This window comes from Euphorbia lathyris, chromosome 5 (genome assembly GCF_963576675.1).
Source record: "Euphorbia lathyris chromosome 5, ddEupLath1.1, whole genome shotgun sequence".
NCBI lineage: Eukaryota > Viridiplantae > Streptophyta > Magnoliopsida > Malpighiales > Euphorbiaceae > Euphorbia > Euphorbia lathyris.
The window spans coordinates 89443777-89460235 of record NC_088914.1 but is presented as its reverse complement, the minus strand read 5'-3'; the positions used below and the strand labels follow the sequence as shown (position 1 = coordinate 89460235).

The 16459-nt window shown below is 37.6% G+C and overlaps 1 protein-coding gene and 1 long non-coding RNA gene across 2 annotated transcripts; both read right to left on the bottom strand.

Annotated features, from left to right (window-relative positions):
* Positions 1-9372: 9372 nt before the first annotated feature.
* LOC136230101 (uncharacterized) lies at positions 9373-9980 on the bottom strand. Its single transcript, XR_010689262.1, has 2 exons — positions 9714-9980; positions 9373-9610 (listed from the first exon to the last, which is right to left on the bottom strand). It is a non-coding gene; the product is annotated as an uncharacterized lncRNA (long non-coding RNA).
* Positions 9981-14112: 4132 nt separating this feature from the next.
* Positions 14113-16253, bottom strand: LOC136230891 (uncharacterized). Its single transcript, XM_066020085.1, has 2 exons — positions 15604-16253; positions 14113-15408 (listed from the first exon to the last, which is right to left on the bottom strand). The coding sequence occupies exons 1-2, from the start codon at positions 16199-16201 to the stop codon at positions 14351-14353; spliced, it is 1656 nt and encodes a 551-aa protein (XP_065876157.1). The 5' UTR covers positions 16202-16253; the 3' UTR covers positions 14113-14350.
* Between the last annotated feature and the right edge of the window lie 206 nt (positions 16254-16459).

Here is a 16459-nt window from a genome sequence, read left to right as displayed (position 1 = left end):
TTGGTTTTTGAATTCTCCACCGTTATCGCTACGGATGTGAGCTAATTTTAGGTCTTTATCATTTTCAATTTTTCTAACCAAATTTGAAAATGTCTCAAAGGTCTCATCCTTGCTGGTCAGCAAGATGACCCACGTGTACCGAGAGAAGTCATCTACAATGACCAAGGAAAATCTTCTTCCACCCAGACTCAGCGGCTGGACTAGACCAAAGAGATCCAAGTGTAGTAACTCTAACGGACGCTTAGTTGAGACAATATTTTTGCTGTGAAAAGATTGTTTGGTTTGTTTTCCAGCTTGGCAAGCGTGGCATAATTGATCTTTTTCAAATTTAAGTTCAGGCAGTCCCTCAACCAATTGCTTTCTTGCTAGTTTGGCCAGGAGGTCCATGCTTACATGACCAAGTCTCCTGTGCCATAGCCAGGAATTTTCTTCCTTTGATACTAAGCACACAGTTTTTGAAAACTTTTTCTCTAAGTCTAGCATAAAGACATTATCTATGCGAGGGGCAGTTAAAATTAACTCATTTGTTTTACCCTCGTAAATTTTACATCCAGTAGCATCAAATATAACTTTTCTCCCATTGTCACATAGCTGAGCTACGTTGAGTAAGTTATATTTGAGTCCGCTGACTAGGGAGACAGATTCAATAGTAGGATTACCTCCGATGGTTCCTGACCCTACTATCTTACCCTTCTTGTTGTCTCCAAAACTTATGCTCCCTCCTCGTTTACGCTCAAACGTGATGAACTGAGTTTCATCACCCGTCATATGCCTTGAGCATGCGCTGTCAATATACCACATCTTTGACTTCTCGGCACATCTCAGGCTTACCTGCATTGTAACTAGTTACTTTTAGGTACCCAATTCTTTTTGGGTCCTTGCTTGTTAGGTGCAACAGGTAAAGCATCATATTTTATTTTATGGCGACATACATGGATAGTATGGCCATTCTTTCCACAAAAGTCACAGCTGACCTTCTGTTTAGGATGTTTTACTGACTTGTCAGCACCCCAGTGCTGAGCGTGCCAGCACACCTTAGTGGTGTGTCCTAACTTCCCACAAAAGTCACACTGGACTTTTCGCTGGGGATTCCATCTCTGCTGAGTACCTTGGTACTGAGTTCTCAGAGGACTGTTTCTTTTATTTGGAACCTTTAATTGGTTCTGGATAGTTGTGACGTCCTTTCTCAGTTTCTTTGAAATTGATTGGACTTCAGAGACAGACTCATGTATGATCTTCATGTTATCATGCAAAGTTGAATTGTCCTGAAGAAGGAATCTGAGGTCACTCAGTTTGACCTCTTCCACTTTGTCACAATGCCTGCTGAGTGCTCTAACTTTCTTATTACACTTCTTGACAAGTGTGTAGAGATCACTCAGGGCATTAACCATATCGTTTCTGAGCTGGGGAAGAGAAATTACCTCATTTGATTGCTCCTCGTCATCTGATGCGACGGATAGGTCAGCATGCTCAGAGACACATGGCTCAGCAAGTTCGTCAGCCATGAAGCATATCTTCGCTGACTCGGTGGCCTCAGTTTCTGTAGATGAAGACTCATCACTGTCGCTCCATGTAGCCACCATTGCCTTTTTGCCGCTCTTCTTGTCTTTCCTCAGTGTGGGACAGCTTGACTTAATATGGCCAGTTTGATGGCACTCAAAGCATGTAATGGGCTTTGAGCTGTCCTTTTTGTATTTGCTGTCGCTTGAGTCAGCTTTATACTTATCAAACTTTCTGTAAGGCTTCTTGGAGTATTTGTCATTTTTCCTGAATAGCCTTTTCATCTTCCTTGTGAACATAGCCATCTCCTCATCATCAGTTGAGCTCCCGTCAGTGGAGTCAGCTTTCATGACAAGGGATTTCTGCTTCTTGTCTTCAGATTTTTCCTTCACCTCAAAGTTTTTCATGGATATCTCATGGGTCAGCAACGAACCGATGAGTTCGTCATATTTGTAGGTGGTTAAATCCTAAGCTTCCTCAACAGCTGTCTTCTTTGCTTGCCAGTCTTTAGGAAGGCTCCTGAGTATCTTTTTGACTTGTTCTTCCTCAGTGAAGATTTTCCCAAGTCTCTTGAGCTCATTAATGATGTTGGTAAACCTTGCATTCATGTCTGAAATGCCCTCATCATTGTTCATCTCGAACAGCTCGTACAGTCTCATCTGCTGATTCACCTTGGACTCTTTTACTTTATTGGTTCCCTCGTAGGTGACTTCCAGCTTTTTCCAGATCTCTTGCGCCGACTCACAACCTGAGATTTTATTATATTCTGCAGCATCGAGCGCACAGTGAAGCATATTGATAGCCGAAGCGTGATTTTGAAGCTTCTTAAGATCATCCTCTGTCCATTTGGCCTCAGCTTTTACAACTGTTTGGCCAGCCACAACTTCAACAGGTACAAATGGGCCTTGGACTATAGATAGTCAGGCACTCATGTTTGTAGCCTGAATGAAATTTTTCATCCTATTTTTCCAGAAGGTATAGTTTGACCCGAAGAATAGGGGAGGCCTAGTAATGGACAGCCCCTCAGGCAGTATCTGAGTTGTTTGGTTTCCAGGGAGAAACCGAGTGCTGTTTTCGCCCATGGTAGGGATCAGTTCAAGGTTGTTAGACCTTTTACAGTGAGCTTTTAAGCTCTGATACCACTTGTTGGTCCCTTATAAGGTTGCAAGTATAGTTCCAAGGGGGGGGGGGGGGTTAGGAACTATTTAAACTTTTTCGCAATTAGGGCAGACTTCTTTTTCTAAGAAAAAAAGGTTTTAACAGCGGCGCTGAGTAAACAGCAAGATACTGGCTTAGTCAACTGGTGACTAGGTCAGTTTCTTAGCTTGAGTCAGGAGATAGCACTTAGAGTCTATTCCTGAGCTCAGATGTTCAACGCGCACAACTCAACTTGACCTCTTTACTTGGTCAGTTTTTGGTTATTCTAAGCAAGCAATATATATAAGGAGTTAAAGGTAAGAAATACTTTACTCAGCAGCTTTATCCAGGTTCGGCTTCTTCTAAGCCTACGTCCTATCCCCGGAACACGTTCCGAGATTTCGAATCCTCTACTGAGCTCTTTAAAGGTAGAGCCTCAAACCTTTTACAATCTTAGCAACTGAGTATAACAAGAGTACCTTCCTCTATACCTCTACTCAATCCTAATCTCTCGCTGAGTACTATAATCGAGTACTCAGCCTCGCCTTTCTATCTCTAGAAATGATAAGTGTTTTGTCCTATACAATGATTTGCTAAGACACTTTAGACGATTGAAATAATCACTCTAGACTTTTACACAAATGTATGAATTGTAGTGTAAGATTTGCTTTGCTTCTTGCTTGCAGAACTTGTGTAGAATTTTGGTCAGCGTAATGGCTTGATCAAGTTCTGTGTTGAATGAAGCTTCTGATGGCACTATTTATAGAGACGTCTGGGCATCGGTCATTTCGAATTTCGAAATAACCGTTGGAGGGAAACGGCTTCCTGTCGTTGTCATCCTGACTTGCTCAGAGCTCTCGGCCAATCAGATTTGTGTATCTTCTGTCCTCGGTCAGCTTAGCAGACTGTCTCTCCTTTTATGGTAAAGTCAACTGGACAGCATACTGTGTCGTGTGAACTTTACCCGAAGGGGAAATACTTTGTCTGGAAGTTTTCCTTAGGCAGCTGCTGTCTTGTACGTTTGTCGAATCTACTCAGCAGCTTCATCTTGAAGTTGTTCCCGAAGGTCTTCTAGATCCTTCTTTGCTGAGTTGCGTTTTGTCCAAAACAGCAACGTTTTGACAAACGTGGGCCGAGTTGTACTGAGTTGTTTGACTTGGGCTTTGACACTCTATTGGGCTTGGGCCTTTTCATTCTTGTGTCTTATAAACAATTTTAACTCAACATTGAACAAACACATTAGTAGAATAAATCAAAGCATTTAAACTTAGTGTGTTTAGAATATGTATTTCAATTATACTTAAACAATTTTGTCAAATCAAAATTATGTGGAAAGGTGTTTCAACATACACCACAACACAATGGTGTATCCGAGAGGAGAAACCGTACCCTACTAGATATGGTACGATCCATGATGAGCATGGCCTTACTTCCAAAGATGTTCTGGGGCTATGCCTTAGAAACTGCCCTCTTCACCCTAAATCGAGTACCAACTAAATCTGCTAGTTCCACACCATATGAATTGTTCGTTGGTAGGAAACCCGTGTTCTCATTCATGAGAGTATCGGGTTGTTTAACATTTGTCAAACGCATTGCGTCCGACAAACTAGATTCTAAATCTGATAAATGTTTCTTCATTGGATACCCTAAGGAAACTGCGGGATATTACTTATATAATCCAGATGATCAGAAAGTGATAGTATCCAAACATGCAACCTTCTTAGAGAAAGAGTTTCTCGAAGAAACACAAAAGGGAAGCATGATTGAACTTGACGAAGTTCAAGAAGAAGAAACACCGACTGAAACAACAGAGGCGGTTGAGGTACCCGGAGGAGTCCCATTAGATGAGACTCCAGTGCCACCTATTCGTAGATCACAAAGAGTTCGTGAACTCCCAGTTAGATATGGTTTTCTAGTGGGAGATGATAGTGAGGTTCCCGTGTTAGACGACGAACCCGAAAACTACGAAGAGGCTCTTACTAGTCCAGATTCTAAAGCATGGCTTGAGGCCATGGATTCTGAAATGGATTCCATGTATACTAACCAAGTGTTGACTTTGGTTGATCCACCCGAAGGGATAAAACCCATTGGGTGCAGATGGATCTTCAAAAAGAAGACAGACATGGATGGAAAGGTTAGCACCTACAAAGCTAGGTTCGTAGCGAAAGGATATCGTCAGAAGCAAGGAATTGATTATGACGAAACTTTCTCTCCTGTGGCTATGTCCAAATCAATCAAAATCATGCTTGCAATTGCCGCTCACTTCGATTATGAGATTTGGCAAATGGATGTGAAAACAGCTTTCCTAAACGAAAACCTGCTTGAGGATGTATATATGATGCAGCCTGAAGGTTTCATATCGAAGGATGCAAATAAAGTTTGCAAACTTCAGAGATCCATTCATGGACTCAAGCAAGCATCGAGAAGCTGGAATAAGCGTTTTGACGAAACCATAAAACAATTTGGTTTCGAACAAAATTGCGAAGAAGCTTGCATTTACAAGAAAGCAAGTGGGAGCTCTATAGCATTTCTCATACTATATGTGGACGATATATTATTAATGGGAAATGAGATTGCTCTACTACAGTCAGTAAAAGTATGGTTATCTGGTAACTTCTCAATGAAAGACCTTGGTGAAGCAGCTTATATACTTGGTATAAATATCTACAGAGATAGATCGAGAAGACTGCTTGGTTTTTCACAGGCTACATACATTGAAAAGGTGCTAAATCGGTTTAGCATGCTTGAATCGAAACGAGGTAACTTAACCATGCTACATGGAGTAAAGTTAAACAATCATCAATGTCCTAAAACCGATGATGACAAAAGACGCATGGCTGTAGTCCCGTATGCCAGCGCAATCGGTTCGATTATGTATGCTATGCTATGCACTAAACCTGACGTAGCGTTCATATTATCTGTAACGAGTCGTTACCAAGGAAATCCGGGAGACGAGCATTGGATTGCCGTCAAGAACATTCTTAAGTACTTGAGAAGAACTAAAGATATGTTCCTAGTGTACGGAGAAGGTGATCTGAAAATAGAAGGATTTTCAGACGCAAGTCATCTCACAGATGAGAATGATTTTAAATCCCAATCAGGATACCTGTTTATCTTGAATGGGGGCACGGTCAGTTGGAAGAGTTCCAAGCAGGGAAGCGTAGCTTTCTCTACGATTGAGTCAGAGTATATCGCAGTTGCGGAAGCAGCAAAGGAAGCAGTTTGGATAAGAAAGTTCATTACAGAACTTGGTGTGGTGCCTGACATTATAAATCCCATTACACTGTATTGTGATAACAATGGAGCCATTGCGCAAGCAAAGGAACCACGGTCTCATAATGCGTCCAAGCATTACCTTAAGCGATACCACATCATAAGAGAGATTGTGGCTAGAGGAGATGTGAGAATAGAAAGAGTACCTACAGAGGACAATGTTGCAGATCCGTTGACAAAGCCCTTAACCCAAAAAGTACATGATCGTCATTTAACTTCTACTGGGATAAGTTTTAGAAACAATTGGCTTTAGTCCAAGTGGGAGTATGTTGGGGTTTAGTGTCCTATAGACAATTGTTCTAGGATACAAACTTAATGTAAATGAATTGTTCTTTATATCATTTGTTTTAATGAGATATATGTTTTATAACTATATAAAGGCAATCCCTTTTAAGCACTAAATAAAGTCTAATAAAAGGAAATCCGTAAGTTTATTTAAAGTGATTATAAAGTGTTCATACAAGCATGAAGTGAGACAAAACTTTATAATAAACTAATAAACTTAAAACCACCCCAAGTCAAGTGATATGTTTAGGATTGATATATCACTGTTGAGACTTGCATGTAACAATGTCCTCTGTCCGATAGAAAGCTGATCTCACAAGCTTCATATATACAGATATCTGGACAGTTACGTGGATCCGATGAAAAGTAGTTCATTAGGATTGGGGATCCGATTTGAGATAACAAGATGGGTAGATTCATCCTTGTCACCTGTTCATCTCATTGGTATTAATAGGTATAACTAATCCTCAGACTCAAAGGAATATTAATTGGTATTCTGGATTACGGAATGTGACGCTTTGACTCTGGTGTAACACGATCCTTAACAGAGATGACTCTGGGGTGTGAACAGTAGACGTTGGGTATCACAGGAAGTGATTGCGGGATCGTTATATATTGGATTGAGCATTTATCACTCCCGATAAATGGGAGATACATCCAAGGATCGCTTGTGGAAGACTCGACTGTAAATCCTTGCAAGGTGATAGCTTAAGACTTGAAATACAGATTTCACTTAACCTATCTATTTGAGTTGACTCGGCCTGTACAAGTAAAACGAACATCTCGCTATATGTGACTTGACATCATCCATAGTCATAAGATTCAGTTCAAGGATGTAGTTGATAAAGGATCGAATTATATTGTAACTAATACGAAAAGGTTAACGACAGAATCAACCTGTCTTCTTATAGATCTGGGGGAATGATTACGGACTTGCTAATCACATACTCTGTACATCATTCCGTTATGCAAAGATTAAATATAATTCTTTGAAAATTATTTAATAACGTTGCATACGGCTAGAAGCAATAAGAATCTAATGGGTCACACATGAGACTTGGAACCTAAAAGAGAGATAAATGTTAATTAATTGATGGAAGCCCAATTGAGCCCAATAAGGCCCATGGACCAAGGGGGGGGGGGGGTCGAAATTCATGTAATAGAATACATGAATAATTAATTTGATTTTGTTAATTCTAATTGGATTAGGATTATGAATTAAATTAATTGAGAGATAAATAAGTTAGGAGTTTTAATTAGATTAAAATACTCCTATTATTATCCAATAAGGTTATTATTATTATCCTTAATATATTAGATATATAATGAGATAATAATTGAGAATTCTATTCCGAATTGAATTCCTATTCAGTAACCTAATTCTATCTAACTAGGGATTAGATACAAGAGATTATAAATACCCCTCCCCTAGGATTTTCAAAATCTACTAGTGCAAACCCTAGAGAGATTTTCGAAATCCCCTATAGTGCAAGAGAGAGAAAATTTCGACACCGCCAGTTCGAGGACGAGATTTTCCACGGCTTCCTTCCGATCAATTGATTTCATCTATTTCTTTTATCCTTGTGTAGATACCCATTTTTGTCCGGGACATTTTTATGCTTTAATTGACAATATTTGAAATTTCAACAAGTTTATAAATTATATGAGAAATACAACATTGCATTCTCACGTACGATTTACCCGAGAAATAAGGCATTTGTATACCAATTTGTTATATCTAAATATAATTATCGGGTCACTTTCAAGATATAATTTTTTGGAACAAATGTATCTCAAATCTTGCTATAATATATATATGAGATTTAATGTGTTGTTTTCTAAATATAATTTTGAAATTGTTGTATTTCAAATTATGATTATTAGTTAAAATCAATTTTTGTTTAATAGTTAAGTTAATATCATGAATTTAGCTCATTCATTTTATAATTAATGTTCAAAGAATAGATATAGTTTTAAGCATGATTTATTGTTAAGAGATTAGCTATTGAAGATAATTTTTTACATAAGATCATGTTTAGTACTTAATTTATTCTTAGAACTAATTAGTTATGAATGAATTAATATTCAAACAAAAATAAATTATAAAAATAACAAAATAAAAAATAAAATAGGATGCTTTTATTAAGAAATAAAATTTGCATTTTACAAAAACTAATCTATTACATCTCTTTGTTTTGCAGGTAAACATAAAATTAAGACTCTCAATATTCCTAACCCAACTCCTAATCAAGCTTCAACTCAACAAATAATAAGGCAAGAATTCAAAATTCAGATTTTCAACTCTCCATACAAATACAAAAGAGGGCATCATTATGGGTTCTCCATTCAAAGAAAGACATACCCATTTTCAAGACAAGAAAGACAAATAAGAGGAGCCCTTCTCAAGACTAAAGAGACAAACCATGCGAGAATCTCAATTCCAAGGCAGATAAAACAAAACTCATTGGGAAGAAACCATGCTGAAATCAAGCTATAAATAGAGTTGTTTTTACTCATTTCAAGAGGGGGAGGCCGAATTTTCTAGAAAGAGAGTTGTTTTTACTCATTTCAAGAGGGGGAGGCCGAATTTTCTAGAAAGAGAGGAGGCCAATTTTGAGCAAAAAAAAAACTTTGGGTTAAAATCGAGAGAGAGATCCAGAGTTCTTTTTTCTTTTGTTAGACAGAAATATTGTTCTTGTAACAGTTTTTATTTAATATCAGAAATCCAAAATTCAATACAAATTACATCTTTTTCAGCTTGGTCTCTTAAGCTTTAAGCTAAAGGTTTTTATTCCTAGTTTATAAAAACAGTGATTAAAAGCATACATTTTGCTTTTGAAATGAACTGATTTTGTAAACTTTAAATAAAAATCTATTAGTTTTCAGCTACTTTAAATACATGTTATTGTTTAATGCATTTTGAATATTTGCTACTAACATTTACTAATCATACTAACTTTATATATTAAATAAGAAAGCATATCTTTATTTGTATATAACTGTTTATATTCATCATTCACTAACCACTGACATTTACTAATTCTTTACTAATCACTAACATGAATTCCCTACTATACTAACACTATTATTATTATTATTATTATTATGTACTAACCATCTATTATATTATATGTGCTGACCATTTACAATTATACTAATTATCTATTTGCTCTAATCTTCTAAATAAACCATGCGATATTACATTTTGTAAATACCAATTAAAGTTCACAACTAGTTTATTTGTAAATTGTTTTGTAATCAGGTCTTAAGAAATAAAAGAACTCATTAACAGATGATCTGAAAAACCAAAAGAAAAACTAAAAAAAAATCTAATCTAGTCAAACAGAGCTCTTTATTTCCCTCCTCTACCTCACCGGATCCGAATCATCACCGTCGTTCGTCTGAGATTCCAGATCTAAACGAAAAAACAATAAGAGCAAGAAAATAATCACTGGATTTCAATCTTCATATCCAAAAAGAAAACGAAACAGACCAAGTAGAAATAAGACAGGTCTTACCTCAATGCAGGTCGGAGCGGCTACGGCGGACGATGCCAGGACGGCGCACGGCGGCAGCAGCTCGGACAAACGGCGGACTCGAATCGGAACTCAAGCAGCAGTGGACGGCGGGGCCAAGGCAAGATGAAAACAAGGAAGAGCTGAGCTGAAGGCGAATAAACGGAGTAGATGGAGGTGGTGAACGACGGCCGGCCAGGTGAGAGGTTGTTGCTGTAAACCTTTAAGAGAAAAGAAAGTCGCAGGAGATAAGGAAGAAGGTGGCTAGTCTAATTTAAGTGTTAAATTAGGTTAACAATTTATTTATATGGGAAGTCAAGGATAGGTTAAATTAGAGCCATTGATCAAATCTAATCACATGGTGGGGATTAATCCCCTATTAGGATTAGGGAGAGTTTTTTCACGTTGGGCCTGTTTTGTTTGGCCTAAGTAGTTTAATTAAATATAGAAAATAGTTTAATTAAATATAAAATCAAGTTTAGTTCAATTAGTTTAACTTGCATTAGCTCAATTTAGATACCTTAGATTAAATTCTTTGATGATTTATAACATAAGTTTAGTTTGATTAATTTGATATTCATTAGTTCTGTTTAATTTATCTAATGCATAGGGTTATGTCATAATCGTATGCATAGTAAACATAAAATAATAAAATTACACAGAAATAATAGTGATATCTTCCAAATATACTAAACCCGCTATATAAGGTTATGCCATAACCATATATATGGTAAATAAAAAACGAGTAAACTACTCAGAGATTCAATCCCTACTATCTAATGCATAAGGTTATCTCATAATCATATGTACGGTAAATAAATAAAAAATGACTAATAAATTATTTAGAAATAACGTTAATATCTATTGAGCCCGCTGCATAGGGTTATGTTATAATTGTATGCATGACTATTATTAATGAAATACCGATAAAATAATGTATGAAACTCGGTTTCACAGTGGTGTAACCTTTGAACATCTTAGTGTGCCCTACTCGAACCTAACACTATGGATATGCTATAACCATGCTCCTAAAAACCTAAAGGAGCTTCTGAAACACGAAATCCAATTGTTATGGTTTTAAACCCTCTATACAAGGTTATGTCATAACCGTGTACATGGTTATGAAGCTCAGATCACGACCGAAAAGATTTAATCCGAGTAAGATAACTGATATTGCCATACATCTAAACCCCCTCAGACTGTGGAATAGGGTTATGTTATAACTCTATATATGCTCATGAACCCAAAAGACTTCACGAGCGTTAAAGAGATGCTTGCATGAATGCGATTATTGACCAAAGCAATATTAAACATGAACACATAAAACAAGCATGCAGAAGTACAACAGTACCGATTTATCGGGCGGGGTAGGGTGAGATTACGTCTCTTCCCTACACGTAACCGGAAACCGAACTTAGAATCATCGCAGACCACTTCCTCATCCAAACTGACTCGAAAGGGTCGATTTCAAATCAACTCGGTGTCCAATCAGACCGTCAAACTGATTGGTGGCGACTCAAAAACCCCTCGGATAGTCTCCCTAGAGGGATTGTCCAACACTGTTAATAAACCAGTAGAGCGGGAGCCATATCGAAGATTAATAGTTCGCGATCCGCGGGCACGGGCGCGACACCTTGATCTTGTGTTGATTAATTAGAGGCAATCTACTTTGGTTGCTATTCAACGGTTGATTCTAAATTAATCTTCCCATGTTTTATTTCGTGTTTGGGAACTCGGAGAAGAGTTGTGGGCACTTCATTAACAACGGTAGATTGATCATCAAAAGGTAATTGTTCTTATCCCTCTTTATATGAAATAACGATTAACGGATCCTTGCTTCTCGTATCTGAGGCATTAAAACCCTAAAAAGCCTCTGCTTCATTGTCAACGGCCCCTTGAATAGGCTTCTCAACAAAAGGATTAGGTATTAGAGGCTTCCAACCATCCTTCCCACCTCTCACACTGCTGCTGGCATTGGGATTCCGTGGCTGGAACTTCCTCTTCAGCACCAGCATCCACGGACCGTAGACATCAGCACTAGGCCCTGGAGCATCTTTGACATTGTCAGCTCCTGGTTCTGACTCCGATGCCTTATCCCCCCTCTCCTCCAAAATCTCCACATCTCCGACCGTCATATCACAAACCTCTTAGGGGCTTTTCTTCGGCATAGCACTTGGCCAACAGCAATCAGTTCTCAGATGCCCATATCTCCCGCAATTAGTACAAGCTGTGTGTAGGCCTTCGTATTCCACTTTCTGTACATCTCCATCCAATTCAAATTGAGCAATCAAGGGTTTGAGAAGGTCAATTTCTACACACACTCTCACAAACCGACCCCTGGTTTTTTGGGCATTGTTCTCATCCACCCGTATCGGTTTACCTATAGTAGCAGCAATTCCCAACAAGACATCTTCATCATAAAATAAAAGAGGGAGTTGAGGAAAGCATACCCATACCATTGATTTCTCCACACTGGCCTCGGCAGGGCTGAAGCCCGAAGACCATGTACGCACCGTGAGGTAGTGCCCTTGGACTAACCACGGCCCATCATTAATGACATAGTTACGGTCTAGCTCATTGTCAAATTGAACAAGGTGAAAACCCTCACCTAAATCCATCATACTGATTCCCGCAATCAGTTTCCAAAGCTCAAACGTTCTTCTCTGTAGAGCCACATACCCCAGACTCCTACCTAGTAGCTTAATGATGAGGGCATTCTCCCATGGCTTTGCTAATCTTTTCTTCAGCTCAGGATCGATAGATACTTTGGGAAAGAGGGGTTCTGATTCGTTCACATCGATGCGGATAAGGCCGGCGGCTCGGAGATCCTCACGCGGGCGAGGGGGATTGACGATCGCACTTGCAGCCGCAATATCCTTCCATGAAAGTCTAGGAGGGATCTGGTCAATGGGGGGAGGGAGATTTCGAGCGACGGAGGAGGCGGCGGGAGAGGAGAAGAGTGACGATCGGTCCGACGGGGCTTTGTCGCTTCCAGCCGCACCAGAGGGGAGCGACATCTTTTTAAAATTTATTTATATTTTTTTAATAATTAGAAATGAGCTTTTATCTCTATATTTGCTTATAGAATTATTAAATAATGTTAATAATAATTTAAATAATAAAAAAGTAAATCTAAATAATACAAATTGAAATTGAATATATTAATTTAAATGAAATAAAATTAAAATCAAAATTAAAATTAAAGTTGAATATTTATATAGTAATTACTTAAAATATTCTTAAAATAAACAATAAGGAAAATAGTATTAAGAACAAATTTATGATTAACTAGCGCATTTGTGGTGAGTTATCTTTATGCTCATCGCAAATGCCATTTATCATTTGTGTACTGACATGATGAAAGCACGACGCAAGTGATAAATAAATTGTCATTGCAACGCACTTTCTTAACGCACAACGTAAATGATAGCTACAATTTATCTTTACCACACATTATATAATTACGCATGGCAAATAATAAATTATATATCATGTGTACTTCATTAGCCGTCGCTAATGAAAATTTTGCCCCTAGTATAATAGGGTTGATCAATGAATAAATGAAAAACATAGCATTTCACATTGGAAAATTATTGGTATAAAGAAAATCAATTGTACAACTATTATATTTTATTAACATATAAAGCATGATCATAATAGAATTTCTAGAACTATAACAACGACTCCTCTTCCGGTGATAATAAGCTGGATTATATTATCATGTGCGACGAATATTTCATTATCCGTTGCAAAAAAGGTGTTGCTAATGAAGCTTTTTCTACTAGTGCAGGATGTAATAGATCTCATCAATGAACAATGAGGTACATACTATTTCATTGGAAAATTATTGGTACGAAGAAAAAAAATTGTACAACTATTATAAATTATTAGTAGGTCCAACATATGGACTGAGATCATGATAGAATTTCTTGAACTATAACAATGACTACTCTTGTGGGGATAATAAGCTGGAGTTTGGTAGAAACTGATCCAATAACCCAAAATGGCCCATCAACAACCAAACAAAAGTAATAAGATCTCCTCCTTTGCTTAATTGTTGAGCATGAGCAGTTGCACCACAATGACTTGCACCATATGACAACAATTCTACCCAAACATGGCTCACTATCTTCCACTTCTTGTCTTGCAATTCCCTCAACTCTTTTGCTAACTTACATGCTTTGAACAGCACAGACAAAGTCTTATTTTCCTTCAAAAAATCACTAGTTTGAAAGTCTGTATTAATATCAAGCACCATTTTACATGATGTCTTGACTTTTTGTGGTCTCAATCCTCTTCTCTTGAAAAATCGTTTCGCCTCCGCACAAGTATCTTCATATTTTAGCTTTGCCATACCCGCAATCGTTGACATCATAGTTGGTCTCCATATTAGGATATATAACATGTAATCTGACAAGATCTTACTGAATTCTCTTGCTTTACAATCTTCAGGGTCCTCCGTCCTCTTTTCTCCACTATACAACAACTCAGTTGCAATATGCCACAATAGAAGACTTTCATCATAGCTCACATTCGTAAGATATTGCATTAGCTTGATTCCATTTTTATGATCCACACCAATTCTCTCAAGTGCTACATCTCCTCTAGCCGAAAAGTATTCTTTAGGTGCTTCTTGATTATCATTTATGGACAAAGATTTCTTTCAGGTCATCGAAAATGAATTCCCAAAGTTCCATAGTCAGTGGCTCCCTGGAGACATATGTTAGCTCTTCGAAAAGCTCAGTAAGGTAAACAAGCTTGATGAACTTTTTCTTGATATCAATCCAATATTTAACAGCTATATCAACACGAAGAAAATAATTAACCAACTTGGAGCGATCACTAAGGAACTGAATGGCCTTATTGGAAGATATAGTGGTCCTCCAGACATGGTTGATGGGGGAAGATAATTTACCAATTTCTCGATGAATAGAGGACATTATTATATGAGCCGAAACAGGCTGCGACATTCGATTATGGATCCTAACAGGACATCCTTTGAGACAATATGTTACCAAGTTAAAGCAAGGAACACATTCAGACCACTTGCGAAATAGAATGTGTGTTCTTAGAGTTGTATGATTGTCCGTTTTATTAACATATCTTCGCGGTTTCTTGATATCGAGCAGGTATTTATAGACTGGCAATACTGCAGTGTAGAATTTTGATAAGAATGAATTGTCCTTTGTACAGGATCTACTGAAAACAGTGACCATTGTCCAGTTAGAAAATATTGACATCAACGAGGCTAATGCATCGAGTCCTATAGCACCAAGTAGTAGAGCATATGTAACTCCAATATCAACCTTGTCAAATCTATGTTTTTTTATAAAGAAATGAAACATAACAAGTGCTGTAATGACTGAACTCGAGGCGACTAACCCGAAACACGAACCCAAAATGGAATGCACCACTGAGGCCTTGGTGTAGAGAACCTCATACATGAAGTTAAGCTCTGCCTCTATTACTCCGAAAGCATTTTCAGGAGTTATGGAATCGAAGAACTTCCGACTCTCATCTCTCTCTTTAAAGCTGAAAACGAGATCCACGATTAGTCCCTTGAAGATTTTGAAGTATTCACGAGCTTTTGCAATAACTTCAAGATCATTTTTGGCTTTGGGTCCATTATTAGCTACAGATGCTGGAGTGGTTGTTTTATCTCCGTTTGCTATATCTGATTTGGTCTCCTGTGTTTTACCTGGAGATAGAGCCAGAAAAAAATATCCCGTGATTAGTGAACAAGACTATATTAAAAATTACAGTTCTTATTGGCTACTTGCACTTATTTAAAGTGATGTATTAGTCGGTTGAACTTGCTTAGAGTGATCTATTAGTTAGTTACTGAATTTGGTTAAAATGATACATTTTTTTTCTAGCAAGTGATAGTGTTTACCTGTATTCTGTGACAAATCAATTCCCGCTCCTAACTTGGCTAAGTTGACACCGCCCGCTTTGGGTTTTCGGATCATAGAATTTCGAAATGCATCCTTACTAGCCAAAAACAAAGAACAAGTTCGTTCCATGTATTTGATAATCCCAGCAATGAACAAGAGCAATGTTGGAAGACGAAGTTTGTTGCTTGAAAATGTTCGAAACAATAGAGAACCAATAGTAATACCTTGAGTTGCCAAACCAAGCAAATGGCGAATGCATAACTCATTGTCCTCGAGAGCAAAAGCAGTTATGGTGTCAGGACCTCCGAGATGTAGAAGAAGAAATGGAATCCATAATGCCAAGAAATATTCTTCACTGCTGTTTTCAACACCATCACCGTATATTTGTGTTTTAATAATTAGACCAACAGAGGAAGTTGCAATAGCATCAGCAAGCAAGTAAGCACACCAGATGAAAATTGTGAGTATTCTATTTGAAGATAGTTTCCTTAAAGGAGCTAATCCAATTAGAATTATTTGCATCATAAGACTAAAAAGAACAGCACCTCTTATGTTCCAATCTTCCCATATCTTATCAAGGCTTTCTAGAAAACTCATATTCTATCTTTTCTCTCTTTAATGATTTTGGATATCTGGACTATGAAGATGAACTTTGAGTTGAATACCAATTATGAAATGCTTTTTCCATGATTTATTTAAACCAAAAAGCCCCTTGTCATTCTAGTTTTTCTAAGTCCATGTTGGTGAATAGAAGAAGTTGAAGTGTCTATTACTTTAAACAAATTGATAAGACCAAAATATAACTGTAAACAATTCTAGGAGACCAATCAATCATTTTAAGAAAATCAACTTTGA